Source organism: Eumetopias jubatus, unplaced genomic scaffold (assembly GCF_037043125.1).
Source record: "Eumetopias jubatus isolate StellerSeaLion01/CBP00866 unplaced genomic scaffold, mEumJub1_p1.0 scaffold_13, whole genome shotgun sequence".
Lineage (NCBI taxonomy): Eukaryota > Metazoa > Chordata > Mammalia > Carnivora > Otariidae > Eumetopias > Eumetopias jubatus.
In genome coordinates, this window is record NW_028274819.1 from 77330797 (window position 1) to 77346908 (window position 16112).

Consider the following 16112-nt stretch of genomic DNA (forward strand, 5'->3'; position numbering starts at 1 on the left):
CTTAGAAGAAAAGCTAAGGAGTTTAAAAGTTACTAGACAAAATCACCATCTCTAAGGCTCTAATCTAACTGACAATGAAGCTGAATGTGTCTACCCTTGGAAACAAAATGGAATGACAGCCACAACCAAATGACCCTCTTGGCTTCCTGCTAGTTTCATCTTGGTTTGTGAAAGAAAATGTACTGGACTGGCCTGGAGCCCAAGATGGGCTCCACAGACCCCAAAGATTCTAGGAATCCTAAAGATGCAATTTGTAGAGCTGTGCTCTAACTAAATCAAGAGATAGGGAGGGAGGGAATGGTGCTATCAAAGAAATCCTCTAGGTTTAATATTTGGTTCGGTACATTTTCCTTTGTGGATTTGTTTGGAGCAGATCCTGTGCATTCCTTTTTTTTTTTTTTCCACTTCTATTAAATCCCTAAACAGATCTGAGTTTTAAGGGCTTAGGGCTGCCCTTGGGAAATAGGTGATTACACTCTCTGCTTAGGGTTTTAGTGATAAGAAGAAAAAAAAAGAGGCAGTGGATTGAATTCCCCTCCCCCAGACCAATTTTTCAGTGACTCTCTTTTGTGTTCCTCTTGAAAGCAGAAACATATTTTTAAAATGAAGTGGTGACACGTATAAAATCCCACCCATTAATCTGCACTTTTCAGTTGTGTGTATATGAGAGACAGACAGACTAGTCAATACCTAAGGAAGGCAGGCTCCGTTAAGAGTCTTTTCCTTTGCATTTTACATTTTATATTTCATGAATTATTTCACAGGGGTACTCATTTGGGAATCTTCTCTACCCACAGAAATGTTCCAAGGGTAGCTGGGATAATCTAGGCAAACAAAAATAGTACTTCCTCTAAAAAGAGATTTAATGAATCAAACTCTAGGCCTACAACTGTGTTTTTCATACTGAAACCCTAAGCTCCAACAAATAGGGTCAGCGACGGAGTGATTTGTTCATGACTCCCAGGAAGTGTGTTAAGCAATTAATAGGGCTGTGCGCTCGGCCTTTGCCACAGCTGGACCTTGCTCCCAAGATTACTTCAGACCCTCCTCACTAGTATTTCCTTTAAAAAACAAAACACCCTCCCCCTTGTCACCTTTCCTTCTTTCAGTTCTTCCTAACAGATACATTTAAAGGAGAGATTGAAATGTGAAAAGCAAAAGTGAAATACCAGGGAACTTATTCGAAGTGTATCCACCTAAAAGGGGCCTCTGAGGTGATCCAAGCCACTCACCAGGTGTCCCGTATTGTTTTTCCAAGAAGGAAAGTAAGTACCAAGGAGGTAAAAGGACTTGGCTAAGTTGCCCGACTAGTTAGTATCACTAGGACCTGACCTTCAAATCTAATTCCTAGCCCAGGACTCTCTGACCATATCACTGATAAGTATGGGTAAGTAGAATATAGTGTCACTCTACCATGTCCTCTCTGTTGATTCACTTATTGGGAAGTGTAGGTGGGAAGAATGAGGGACTGGGAAGAATGTGCTACAAAAAAAAAAAAAAAGAAAGAAAGAAAAAGAAAAAGAAAAGGTGAGTTCAGAAACACGGCTCTTCAAGATGGAACATGCTTACCTTTTCCCCCGCATGCTGTTGGAGCTAGCAAAGCCTTCTGTGACCTAGAAGATCGAATGCAATTACATCGCCCATCTATATTTGCTATGCTGTTTGACTCTCCCAAGGGCAGCATAGCAGTACAAGGGGGAGTGACATCTTTATGAGGTTAACCCTTTTCTATTTTAAGGGGAGACTACCGAAGGCAGATGTGTTCCCTGGAGCGTAACAAGAATGCTGGAAATTTGGTAGTTAGGAGGAATGACAGCACCAGGCCATCATCCAGGAGGGAAAAAAATAAATTGCTGTTCCGAGGAACGGCAAGCTGGGAGAGCCTCTAAGGATGTTGATGCACATGAAGTGAGAGTGATAAAGATGACAAAGGGAGATGACAAAGGAAGGGGGTCTCAAATCAGAGCCCAGGGAGAAGGGACAAAGGAGCAAGCAAGGAAAGGAATGTTTGTGAACTCCCCCACGGGCCAGACCACACACTAGCTGCTCCCGCGTATTATCTCATTTAATCCTCGCAAGCTTTGGCACAGTTTCTACCACCATGAAAGCAGAAAATGAGTCTCGGAGATGTTAAGTAACCAGCGCTGATGAAGCCATCACCCCTGCTAAGGTTTCCCAGCTCCAATTCACTTAACCTTTGCTAAGTTACAAACCACCCCAGGCCACCCCAAAAACTTACTGGCTGCAAATCATGATGTGATGTTTCCCATGATTCTCTAGGTTGGCGGGACGGTTCCTCTGCTGACTTCACGGGGGCTCACTCACTCGTGTGGCTCACGGAGTTGGGAGGATGGGCTGGCACGATGGCCTCACTCTCGTGTTGGCAGCTGGTGCTGGTCAGTGACGGGTACCTTCGTCCTCTGCATGTGGACACTCATCCTCCAGTTGGCTACACCACCTTCTTTATATGGTGGTCTCAGTGCTCCATAGAGCTTGTTTTTCTTAACCACTTTATTGAGCTATGATTGACATATAAACACCTGTACTTATTTAATACATACAACTCTGTAAGTCTGGGGATAAGTGTACATCCATGAAACTACCACCATCACCAAGGCCATAACCATACCTATCACTTCCCAAAGTTTTCTCCTGCCCTCTTTATTATTTTTACTATTATCTGTGGTAAGAACACTTAACATAACACTTTCCCTCTTAACAAATGTTAAGTCAAGGAGGGCTTCTTGGGATGCCTGGGCTCAGTCATTAAGTGTCTGCCTTCGGCTCAGGTCATGATCCCAGGCTGCTGGGATCGAGTCCCACATCCGGCTCCCTGCTCAGCAGGGAGCCTGCTTCTCCCTCTGCCCCTCCCCCTGCTTGTGCTCTCTCTCTCTGACAAATAAGTAAATAAAATCTTTTAAATCAATCAATCAAACTTTTTTTAAAAGTCCTTAATAAAAGGACAACTCTTTATAACCCAGAATAAAAAACTTGAGTTCTAGTCCAGCCTCTACTACTCTTTTAAACGGGCTTTAATTTTTTCATCTGTGAGTGAAGAATTTGGTCTGTTTTCTCTCCAAGGGCTTATGCTACTCCATAAATTGATAAAATAGTGTCCTCTTTTCAGATCAGTATGAAACAGCCCTCTTGGGGGCTGGGCAGGATGGAGATGAGAGATGACTAGAAATGAGATGGCCTGTATTTAACATACTCCCTTTCATTGCTGTGGGTACCGAATTTGGGAGGCAGTGAGCAAAGGAATTACCTCTTCCCATGGTTGGTTAAAAACTTCCATGATCTGGGTGCTGCTCTGACCATTTCCATTTATTATATGCTAAGCCAGCGTGGGTCCCTCAGTGTTATACCAAGGATTAGAGTACCAGTTCTTGCTCTAAGGGCTTCTAGACCCAGTTAGCCATAACAACTCCTAAGCAACACACACTCACACCAGCTAAGCAGACAGGAGGTGAAAAGACTCCTGAGCTGGTCTCTTCCTAAGGGAAATGCTTAGCTGGGATCTCTCTCAGAAAGATATTGTTGCCTCATCTATGGAAGATCAAGTTCCCAAGGAGAAAACTAATGTTTAATTTAGCACAAAGACAGTTCAGAATCTCTCTCTGGGGGACGGAGCCTGCAAACAGATCCACATGCAAAGAATCTAAGCGAGAAAAGGAAGCTCTCTTTGGTGCAGTGGCTACAGGACTTGGGCGCAAACTTCACTCAGCTATTGCCTCTGCCTGTTGTTTCTGTCAGGAGGACCGCTGCTCTTTCCTGTTTACTCTGATGTCTGTACTTTGTACTTTTTCAACACTTCTGTGAAACAACCAAATGGGATAATACCCCTAGCACATGCTTTTGCTGTCTGAAATTACATGGTGCAGTGTGGCAATCAAACGTGCAAGCCTTAGCTGGTTTAGCAAGTATTGGTCCACTTAGGTGAACAACAACATCAACAAGAAACTTTGTGTCTCAGCTGCTTAGCCAGAGAATGCTTTCATTTCTTATGTAATTGAGACTCCAGAGACCTCCAGAAATGAGCAGTGCACATTCATTTAAGTATGGCAATCATCATTCCAAAGACAGTACAGGTACATACTGTATTCAATTAAGCCACGTCTTTGCACTCTGGTTACCACGGTGTTAAGAGATTATACTGCTATTCAAAAGTCTCCTGGTAAGTTATTAGAAGTTGTAGCAAACTTTTGCCTGAAGTAAATTTTCTGAAAAGGTAAAAACCAGCACAAACAAAACCAAACCCAGGCATGTAATTAACTTTCCATTCAAATCCATCAGAACCACCTGAAGAGAACTTTGCGGTGCAATGAGGAATTCAAGGTGTTGGGCTGCCTGCAGGCGATAGTCCACAAATAAAACCCAGCCATATTTCTGACAGAAGAGACTTTTTAAAATGACAATGTTAATGATTCTCTATCAACGTATGAACCTGCCATGATGACTCAGGAAGCGAGAACACTGTTAAAACAATATAAAACAAAACAAACCCAACACGAGGTTGACTCTACATTTCCTAAGAATATTACACTTCCAGAGGAGGCGGGGGATTGAGTGTAAACGATGGGGAACAAACACCCTCACAAAAAAAATTCTGACCACATTCTTTGCTCGGAGTGAGAACCAATAAATCCATCCTTGCCCAAACACCATCCACCCAACAAGACTATTCCTATTCTCATCCTGTCACTTCTTCAGAGAAACATCATACTTTTGATGAAGAATCGTCCTCAACAAAACTTGCTTTGAAGCCTTAGCAACATTTTCCTCATGTTTCTTATGGAGTCAACCTTTAGGTGGTACTGAGCAAAGAAGAGAGTCTAAGCTAAGAACCACATCGAGGCGTGAAATTTTCCACATGCCCCACGTCAGGGGTGGAAAGAGGACAAACTCCTGTTGCCGCTCATTTGTGGTTGCAGGGAGTTAACTGATTCCTTAGTGACTTGAGCCAGGGATCTGGCTTTCAAAAGCATAATTTTAAATCTCCACAGGAGGGAACTTCTAACTCTTTGTGACTCCGTGACCAGATTCACTTAAGAATTATTCAGCAGTCTGAATTAATAATTCAGTTAAGTTGGTAAATGTGGACTAATCAGTTCTAATGATTCCAAACTCTCAATAGACGGTTTAAATGTCTCACTTACCCACGAAGCCCATATGCCACACTTGCTAGGCAACTGAATGGAAAACCAGCCTCTATTCCAGAAGGAGTCAAATAAACACTCTAGTCAAGTTCTAGATCAGAGGTCCTAGAATCCCAGGAATGGAAGGGTTATTCATTGATCCTGTTCTCAGGAAGAACACTATTAATCCCATGCCAGGGAAATGTAAATCTATCCCAGATGACACCTCCATATTAAACTATTTAGAGAAACTGGATAATATGGCATCCATTGCTAACCATTTTAATTAATACTAAAGAGAAAAACCATGCCCCCACAAAACATCTCTCACACATTCTAAAGATGGAATCCTGAGCTGGAAAGAACCATGAATCTGACTCAAGCATGTCACCTTTCACAATAACAACAACAGCTAAATTTTACTGAGACTCTACTAGGTGTCAAGCAATTACCTCATTTAATCAACAACCCAGAGTAGTTCTATTACTATAATTCCATTTTACAGCTGAGGAAACTGAGGCAGGAGAGTTTGATTGACTTAATTAACCAAGAAGACATAGCTATTCAATGGTAGAGTTGTGATCTGAAACCAGGTAGTCTCACCCGTGATCCCAGGCTCTTAACTGCTATGCCACCTTGCCTCCTTAAGCCAACTTTCACACCTCTATTTCCAACCCTATCCACACCCCTCTTAGCCGTAAATACTAAGAGAGCAAAGGCTACATCAAATTGCTCACCATGGATACATGAACTTTCATGGCACAGAATTACTGCACAACAATACTTTACTGAATTAATAGATAATTTCCAAACTCCGTAAAGCACCCACGTCCACAATCTTGATGTAAAATTTCAGGACCCCTGCTAAAATCATTAAGACCCACAGAGAGCACAGTGCATGTAAATACTGTTATTTGCCCATATTCATAGCCATTCCTTCAGCAATTTGGCAGGGCCCAACTCTCTAGCCTTTTTTAAGACTTGTGGAGAATATGTGAACATCTCTTTTCATCCCCTCTATAAGGAAATGGAACAGCTTTGAGTCTTTCACATCTGCCCCTTAGATACATGTAGAAAGGGTGGAAGCTGGCAGCCATAGTGAGCCCATTCACTATGGTCAGCATCCCAACATCATACCTTCAATCAGAAAGCGTTGGCTTTTCTCCTCTGCCATCTTTTCCATAGAGTACCTTCCCTGTGCCATGTGAACATGGACCACATAAGGGGGAAATGTATCCCACTGAAGCTTAGGACAAGTACATGATATGGAACACATCTGCATTAAAAAGCAAGCAAGCAAGCAAGCAAGTAAATCTCAAAGGCCCTCTGGAATCACAGCTCCTCATAAGGTTTCTGCTCACAATTTTTTTTTTTTTTAATGAAAAGACTTTTGTCAAGTTTATAAAAAGGCAAACTCATTTATTGGGAAGCTAAGTTTACACATCAAGAGAAGATACTTTTGCCCTTACTTGCACTGGAAGGCCTAGCGAGCCTGGGAAGAGAGGTGTGTGTCATTGGTTCTGCTTCTTTTAGTTTCTTTTCTGTGTCTAGCGAGCGTGCTTTTAAAACCATCTCCTTTCCATGCCAAAGGCCATGTCATGCTGTATATAACTCACCGGGAATAAGGGAAGTGTGTAAATAGCAAGGCATTAAGCAGCTCAAGGGACTTGAAGATAGGTAATACAGAACACTTAGGCAATGTGCTCTGAGAAGAGGCTGCTGGAGGGGAAGTGTAATACTTGTCTTCAAGTGTATGAAGGATTATTATTGCTTTATAGATGCTGACTCCTCCGAGGCTTCCTTGCTCTACCATTTTCCAGGGCTACTGACATACACTTGCCAGAGCTTCATCCCCTCCAGGAGTGGATCAACCTCACCTGTCCCCCTCAGTACTCACCACCAAGCCCGTCAGTCAGGCTCCACTCTGTCCCACACCTGACGTTGATACCCATCTGCCCTCTGCTACCCCATCCCACATTTCCACAGGCTCCCTCCTCCCAGGCCCTGCTGCTGACCCACACAGAGCTCTCCCTGCCCCGGGTCTGAAGCTCTCTCCTACCAACTCCTAACAGTACTCACATTTTGAGCACCTACTGTGTGTCTGGCACTGTGCTGAATGTTCTGTTAAAGAGCACTAGCTTTGTTTTCCAGATGAAGATACCGATGCCCAAGAAGAATAAAGTTATTTCTCCAAGCTCATAAAGCTAGTAGGTGTGAAGTGGGATCCGAATACAGGTCAAAATATAAATCTGTGCACTAAATTCTTCCATTTACTATTTCTCTAAGTCTCAGTTTCCTTATTCATGAAGTGGGGCAAGTGTTGCTTATTCACCAGGGTTTTTGTTTTTTTTTAAGGCATTATATAAAAAAGTGCCTGGGACATTCGAGGGCTCAATAAATATTTATTCCTTTTTTCTTCTGATTTTCTACATCAGTTTTGGTCCACCCACCTAGTTAGTACTTGTACCGTTCCTTTATCGATGTGGTCTTGATTTGCCCAGCAGACTGGTAAGCGAGTAGGACTATGTCCTTAGCAGTATTTCTCCCTATTCTCCCACAGAGCCTGTTAGAGTGTGAGGGAAATTAGCATGAAAATGCAGAAGAAAGAATTTGGAATTGTTTTCATTAAACATGATCCAGCCTATGAACACATATAAGGACCTGTATTAAAGAACAAGGAAGTAGTAGAATCCACTCAGGATAGCTTCATTGCCATGCATGGCAGAATGGATGATTTTTTAAAATTTCCATCCAGGCTTTGAGATTAAATAGCAGCGTGAAAAACAAACACACAACAACAACAATTAAAAACAGGAACAGCTAATCATAGCTGCTCTTTTAGTCATATTTAATTATTATGTCTTAGAACATTTGAAAACCCATGTTTGTCTTGGTAACTTACAAAAGGTTTACAGGCATAGGGAAGCCACACAATATTAAACTTCAAGGTTTAGAACACTAAGGTTTGAAAAACATCGCCTAACAAGGACATTATTTCAAAGAACACAGATGCCTTCTGTAAACAAACATTGACCCAAACAAGCAAGGCATCTTGCTTGACACAACAGCCCTCGCTGTCAAAGCAAGCTTTCTGACCATTTTTGATAAAGGATTGTGCCAACTTCTCTCTCCACTTGAACTCTTTTGCCTTTGTGAGATCTTATAATTATATTTACTTGAAAGAAGTAGTAGGAAGGTCCTGGAGAGATAAGAACTCTCCCTTTATTACTTTGTTCTGGAAAACAGAACAAAAATAGGTCAGTTCTTACGGAAATGATGGCTGCATATATAAATAATGTAAACACTCCTATCACTGTCCTGGGGAGGATATTTATCATGTAGACAGCTAGAGACACCCAGATCTGGCCAATGAACTGTTTCTGTTCTCAAACCCCCACATACAGCTCTCAGATTGTGAACTGTCAATTGGAAACTTGATTATCATCAGTTAAAAATAACCAGGGAACTCTGGCAATAATTTAACTTGTTTGACTTTCTTAAGCTAACAATTAACATTTTAGACTATTGTTGACAAAATATTTAACTTTCCCATGCCATTTGTGCAAACGACTTTTCTAATATTCCTTAGCCGCCCTGGTGGACACACCTTTCCCAAGCTGCTCTGGTCCAGGCAGGGGCCTGTAAAGGACATGCGCGCAAAGACCCTAAACACTTTCACAACATTGCACATTTTAACTAAGAGTCCCTGGGACCTTCAGGAACACTTAAGCACACTGATACTCAGCCTTATCTCGGCAGAGCTAAATTTGAAATACCAATCCCTCTATTTACAATAAAAGCTATTTCACCATTTAAAATAGACAGCTGAAAGCTCAAGTATACTTTTAATCCCTGGAAAAACTGGTATTATGATTCGTTGCTTGGTAGCTTATTATTAGCAATACTAGTAATAACGCCTTGCGTTTCTGCAGTGCTTTACTCTTCCCAACGCCTGGTCAGAAACACACATTCATTTGCTTCTCACAACAAGCTAGGACAGCAATACTGTTGTCTCTGTTTTACAGATGACTGCTAAGTAACTTGTCCTAGGTCACCCCGCTGGTTAGTGATCAAGCAGGCAAAGAATCAAGGAGGCAGACTCCTTGTCTGATCTGCTTTCTTTCCTCCACACTACGTTAGAGAAAAGATAATCTCTAAAGCCAAAGATGACTTGGAACCACTTATCTACCCATCCTAGCAACACAGTCTACGCAACAGAAAAAAGAGCTTGTCTCAGGCAAAAGGGAAAGATTAATAACGAACTGCAGAAGCTCTAAACCTTACTGTTCCATGGACCAGCAATTATTCAGTTTCACAGTTCATTCAAAGATTCAAACATACTTCACCAGAAAATGATTTAGTGCCTAAAGCCTGCTCCAAGTGGTTAGAAATGCATATCTGCTCAAAGCCCTATAATCCAGGGCCTCTGAAAGGCCCTATTCCTGTAGTCTCTGCAGCAATGGGGCTTCCCCTGAACTTGTACTTGAGCTAAATGAAGAAATTGGCTGAGTAAGGGCAGCAGAATTAGGCTCGCAATGTGGAGAGCATTAGAACTGGCTTGGAGGTTATTCTTGCATTGTTCTTGAAACTTAGGCTATTGGGAAAAACTCAGACATTATATATTTCTTGCAGTACAACAGCCCTCAAGCCAACGCGATCCCACAGACCAGAAGTTCCCCTGCCATCCACGTTCAAATATTACTGACTCCATACTAGGCATTGTCCTAGCAACTCTGCAGCATACAGGGCTTTCATCTGAGGATGCAGTGCATATTTGATTTTAGATGATCAATATTCTCTCTCTCTCTCTGAAAGGACCTTTATGGCCACTTATGGCATACGGATTAACTATTAAAGTGCTACACTGAACACACCCAGACAGAAATAAATCTGGTTACGGACACAGCAATAAAATTAAGAAAGAATTCTGCCACTCATTCTGCACAAAGACCCCTTTAAATTAATAGTGTTTCTGAAAATAAGAGGACCTTGCGTGAAGTGGGACCTGCAGACCTAATGGGCTTGATGAATCACTCCCCAATGCCCAGGCCTCCCTTCAAACACAATGTTATCAGGTTAATACAGTACTTGCATCACCATCTCTGAGTACCATGCTGAGTAACAAAGCTCCAAATTTAGAAGCTAAAATGGAGAAGGGAATTTCCAATAACCAAAAGGGGGGTGGGGGACCAACCTGTGCAATGCCACACGTTTCCAGTAAAAAGCAACCATCAGAAATACACTGTTCTTTTTATTCCTCACATGGCCCCTCTCATCATCACTGTGCTCGGAGAGGGGTCTCCTCCAAGGCAACGTTTTAGGAGGTGGCTGGCGGTTAGGAGGGAGAGATCAGACTCTCTCTTAGAGCACGAGTGGTACAACAGCCACCTCTGGCTTCGGCAGCAGTAAGCCTTCAGTCAGGAGAGGCAGGAGCCGGTCCTCTCACTTCCTCCCAGCATGGATATTGCGATGGTAAAGTTACAATGACCACTGAGGTTGGTTGGTTTCATTTTGCATCCCAAAGCTCACCCCCCCCAAAAGAGGCAGCCTCATTTTACTTCCACGTTGGAGAAAAGAAAAAATCAAAAGAACACGGCCATAAGCAGATATGCCACCTTCCTTGCAGAGGCTGGGATAGGACTGCCACTTCCAGTCTCCCAGGCACCCAGGACAAGAGATCGGTCTTCTGCACTGAAAACGCCTGGGCGCCTCGTCCCCTGTATCACCCCCAGAAACACTTACCAGGAGACTGCGAAGTACACAAAGCAGTATTATTGGGAGACTTGCAGACAGATTATAAATTTACTGGGGACAATCAAGGCATTTAGATACTTTTGGCTGCAGATGCCAGGGACACACACACACACACACACATACAAACGTCATTCTTCGCTCCATTCGAGTGACTTCCCCTGACCCCCCACTCCCATTCACCTCAGCAGCTCCCTTTCACAAAACAAACTCCCACTGCTCTCCTAGGGAATTCCAGGGAGAGGTGGGGATGGAACAGGTGCTAGGGAAGGGAAATTAGGCCTTGACGCTCTAATAGGACCTCACAGGTTAACTGTGTTCAAGGATGAGACAGCAAACACCGGGCAGTTTAACTGTTAGCAGTTAGTTTTCATCTGGAACTTGTGCCAGGAAGTTGCAGTTCTAGGCGACCCAAGCAAAATGTGTGTGTGGTGGGACAGAAGACCACTACCCTAGCTCCTAGAACTTCTGGAAACTTCATCACCCCACACCTGGGCTAGGGATCAGGGGGAGCCACAAAGAAGCATCCCATAGGCCGGGCCGGGCCGGGGCGGGGGGTGTCCTCTCTCTAGAGCTCCTTTTCAAGTTCCTTTGGAAAAGGGAGTTCGACACGCTGCCCTCCTCTTCTTTGGGCTTTTTGAGTACTTTTAGACTCACATGGCCATTTCCCGTTGCTGACTTTCATTAGGGCTGGCTTGGGCAAACTGGAAACTGCGCTGTGAGCGGACACAGAACATCAGGGGCCCCACAGACCTCAGAAATGGAGGAAGCCTGCCAGGCTGCGGGGCAGGGCTCCACCTTCTACCCAGAGGCCACTGGCCCGGCAGCTCCGGGGGAAGCCGTGCAGGGCGGGCAGTCACCTGACCCGGACTGGCACGGAGAACCAATGATTCAAGGGATACTCCCTCTGGGACGGGGTGTGTCTGTGCCTCTGAGGAAGAACTCCCAGCCAGAAACTTCATCAGAACTTTCAGGTTTGATGTCCTGTCACCAGGAGTGGCTGAAGACAAGGTACTTCCTAGGATGATAGCGTGGAGACAGCCCCTTTGTGCCTGCCCACGGTCATGAACACTGCCAGCTGGCGCTACCTGACTGTGGGGCCTGGGAAAAGAAGCGAGGTGGGAGGGCGCAGTGGGGGCGTCCGTGGGAAATCAGGGAGCAAGCCTCTCAGAAACATTCCCTCACTGGTCTTGGGGATGTTTTCCCCACAGTTCGCTTTTGACTGAGGGGACACTCATGGAACTTCTCTGTGTTAGAGATCGCCACTTATGGTCTCTTAACCCAAGAAGGGGCCACTTCAAAGGGGGAAGGGGAAAGGAGAAAAGAAAGAAAAGGCTTCGATGAAGGTCAGCTGGACTGAGAGATACCTTCAAGCTGAAGAACGGCTTGTTGGACCTAATCAGAGCTGGCTAGCCAAAACAGGAGGATCTGTGAGGACAGGGCCTTCCTCAGTGGCTCACTCAGATCTTGCCAGCCTACCCACCTCTTGACTCCAGAGGGCCTCTGGAAAACTCGGGCTTTCTACTGCCTAAGCGACACCCTACGAGTGTAGGAAAGCCCCATGAATGAGTACCAGCAGAACTCGATGAGTAAGAGTGTAAAACCGCACCAACTGCCTACCCAGTGGCCTTGGAGGTAGTCAGGTAACACCTTGGCCCTTTTCATTGCTGTCCACTCCACCTCAGGCCAAGGCAAGCTCTACCCTCACAAATGACCACCGGACCACAGCCAGAATCATGAGAAAACCAGGTGCCTTACCGCAATCAGGGCTGAGTTCCTCTGGTCCCCAGGGGTTGAAGCTTGTGATTGCGGCTCCCCGTCGATCCCACCACCGCCACCATTACTGCTACTGTTCAGCAGGTGCTGTTGGTGGTGATGGTGATAGTCTGGTGGGGGCGGTGGGGCGGCTGTCGCTGCGGCTTGAGAGGCTGTAGGAGGGGCAGCAGGGGGCGGTGGAGGGGCGGTAGTGGTGGCCGCAGCGGTGGTGGCCTTGGTGTGCTTGCCAGCCTTCCTCGCCCCCTGGCCATGCTGTACCAGGCTCAGGAGCTGCAAGGTGCTCTCTCGTTCCCGGTCAGAGCTCTCAGCCCTACCACGTTCATAGCGTCCTTCACAGCTTAGGTGGTGCTGGCGGCAGACGGCGATCCGAGCCCGGAGGCGCTCCACGATAGCACTGTGCACTCTCGGGGTGACTGAGCCCCCTCCAAGGAGCCCCGCCCCAGGGGCCCCCCCTAGCCCTCCTGTGGGGGCCTGTGGGGGCGCTGTGTCCCCCATCTTACTGGACACAATGCTGCCTCTGGGATGGTGAGGTGGAAGAAGGCTACTGCTGGCTATTGCAGCCAAATCTGTTTTTGACAATGTGAGCTCAGTACTCAGGGCCACATGAATAGAGGTCTTCAGAGGTTGGGGGGAGCAGTGGAGAAGGTGTGGGGGAGGGGAGTTAGTAAAAACAGGGTGAGGAGACAGAACAGAAACCAATCGCAGAGGATTAGTTGGAAACAAACCCTTATCAACTTACTCTAATTGCATTTGACAGCTCTTGAGAAGTTGGACAGAGTTGATGGGGCTTTTTTTTCCCCCCACCACGCTGACGAGAGCCACTAGGTACTTTGTAAACACACGATCTGGGGGTTAGAGCAAGAATTCAGGGATTGTCAAGCCAGAGACAGAAACAGACAGCAAAGGGAATTGAGAGGGGTATTAATAGAGAGCTGGACTCCCCCTCACCTAGTTGTTTCAGAAAAAATTTTATGGGGATGTTTCTGCAGAGAAACACAGCTCTACCACGTCTATGTAACCTGCAGCCTTTACTTTTCCTTGGGTTAGAAAAAAAAGTGCTGTTTCGGAAAATTTTCGAAGTCAATGTTCAGAATGTACAAAAATCAAGAGAGGCTGTCTTTTGGCTTTTAATTTTTCCTCCCTTTCCTTTGGCTCCGGTGTTTTCTCCTCTTTGAGGTACTGTAGGATGTTGTCTTCTCCCAAAAGAGGGAGATGGCTTTTCAATTGTTAACAATGTCAGTAATTGGACTTTTGGACCATGCTCTTTTCTTCAGTTAATCCAATCACCGGTAAAATCCTCATTCCCTCTAAGGTTTCCTAGCCTTAAATGAAAGCAGTCTGATCAAGTCGCTAGCCACTGAGAGAGATCCTTCAACACATTTTTTTCCTTCCCGCTTAGGCTTCCTCACCCCCGGCTCTATTCTAACAGTATCAAGAGAGAAAACTCTTCCGAGAGTAATTTACAAACGATGGTCAAACTTACAAACTTCCAGCCAATTGCACCGAGTCATGTCCAGCCACTTTTCTGTCCACTTTTGTACATTCCATCCCCGGCCAGTGGATCTGAGGGTCTGGACTCGCAATAAGCAATGTGGTTCTATCTCTTGTAGTGCTCCGCTTTATAGATGGGGGAAAAAAAAAAAAAGTAGCTTGTATTTTCCTTTCTGTTTCCCGTCTGTTGTTAGCCGCTTTGCTGACACTGGCTCCGCCGCCCGGAGTCACGGCGATACACAGGCTTTCATTGTGCTCCGACAGGAGACGGAGAGAAAGAGAGAGAGAGTGAGACAGAGAGGGAGAAAGAGAGAGCCAGCAAGCTGCAGATGGGGGCGGGGGGAGGGGGTGGGCAGGAGAGCTGATCCGCGGCTCCCTGGTGGAAGGCTGGTGCCACTGCACGAGTGAGTAATTGCAGCCAGGCCCCGGAGAAAGGGGAACGCAGAGGGCCTCCCAGTGGCCGAAGAGGTAAATCCCGAAGCCTGCGCGTCTCAGTGGGGCTCACTTAACCTCCCTTGGCTAAGTGGGGAAGGGTGGGGAAATTCCCCAACCTCTACACAACTACTTCACCAGCTCTGAATGTTTAAGAAATTCCCGGCCAGGGAATGTATTTTCCCTTTCAGACCTACATTACGCCCCCCTGAGGATATCGTTTTCATTTTTCAATATGTTGTAAATGACACCACTGAGCACCCTAGCCAGAGCTTGGGTGAGCACCGAGGAAATGTTCATTAGTATAATAAGGAAGACGGGTGAGTATGTGCGTGTTGGGAGGGGAAGGAGGCCGGGGTACAGAGGAAATCACATTGCTAGCGCCCAAAGGGCAGGCGAGTGTCTACCTGGCCTGTTTGGTGTGTCTTTGGGTAAGTCAGCCTGGGTGATTACAAGCAAATCAGTAGGCATAAATACAAGATTTTATGACGATGAAATCACCAGTACCAGTTCTAGAGAGGAAAATAAAGGTTTTTCTTTGAAAACACAAGATTACCTGTGACAACTGCAAGATCTGAGGTCTCCATGGAGCTCTGGTTTACATATTTAAGGAGGAAAATCAGTATGTAACAGTCGAGTTTCAAGAAGTTTGGTAACACAAACCAAATACATCAGTTACACACTCTTGTCCCCTCATCTTCATGTGATCCTGCCTTTAAGATCTCAAACTGTAGATTGGACTCTGCTTGCCATTATCAGTTATGGAGAATAAATGCAGATGAGCACCATATTGGGATAGTCAAGACTATAAATATGCTGAGTGTCCTAACTTGGAAGTCATTTGGATTTGAGGTCTCAAGCAATGGGACTTCATTAAACCAACTCTCCCATCTCAGTAACATGGTCCTTCTCCAAACTGACCTATGGATAGAAATGAATGGGTAAAGTCAATGCAAACATTTGTAAGACTGGACTTATTTACAGTTTAGTTCCCAATAGGCTGGCCTGCTTTAGTCTATTTTATTTTAACAAGTTCTGGAGTATTTGTTTGGAACTGGGGACAAGTATACTCTGATGGAATGTAACTTTTTTACTTTTCATTGGAACTTCTGTCCTTTCCAAGGCTAAGTTCCTCACTACTCATGTGGGGAAAGGCAGAAATATATTGTTAGGTATGTAAATTTGATGGAGAACTCTATCATTAAAAATCGAAGGAGTTTTGATTTTATATTTGATTTTTTAAAAAGTTGTATTCATTAGACATTATCTTCCATTACTCTGAGTACTTTATATTCAGCAATCGTACTTGATAAAAGAAAATGTAATATTTAAATTTAAAACTGTTCACTCGACAGTCATGTCATAGCACTGGTTTTCATTAGTAACTCAGAATCCTTAGTCAAATCTGCTATTCCTTTCTGATATAAACTTTGATTTCCATGCTAGACAGGGACATACCTTAAAAACTTGTCAAGCAGGAATGTAATAAGTTGTCATACTATATTCAGTGGTGTAAGTCACTTTTTT

General features: G+C 44.7%; 1 protein-coding gene across 1 annotated transcript in view; it reads right to left on the reverse strand.

The window, feature by feature from the left end:
- The window catches only part of MAML2 (mastermind like transcriptional coactivator 2), a 341985-nt gene extending 327514 nt beyond the window's left edge, over positions 1-14471 (reverse strand). Inside the window, exon 1 of the mRNA XM_028119605.2 lies at positions 12645-14471. Within this exon, the coding sequence (XP_027975406.1) occupies positions 12645-13157 (513 nt within the window). The 5' untranslated portion in view covers positions 13158-14471. The remainder of the gene's footprint in view (positions 1-12644) is intronic.
- Positions 14472-16112: the final 1641 nt, after the last annotated feature.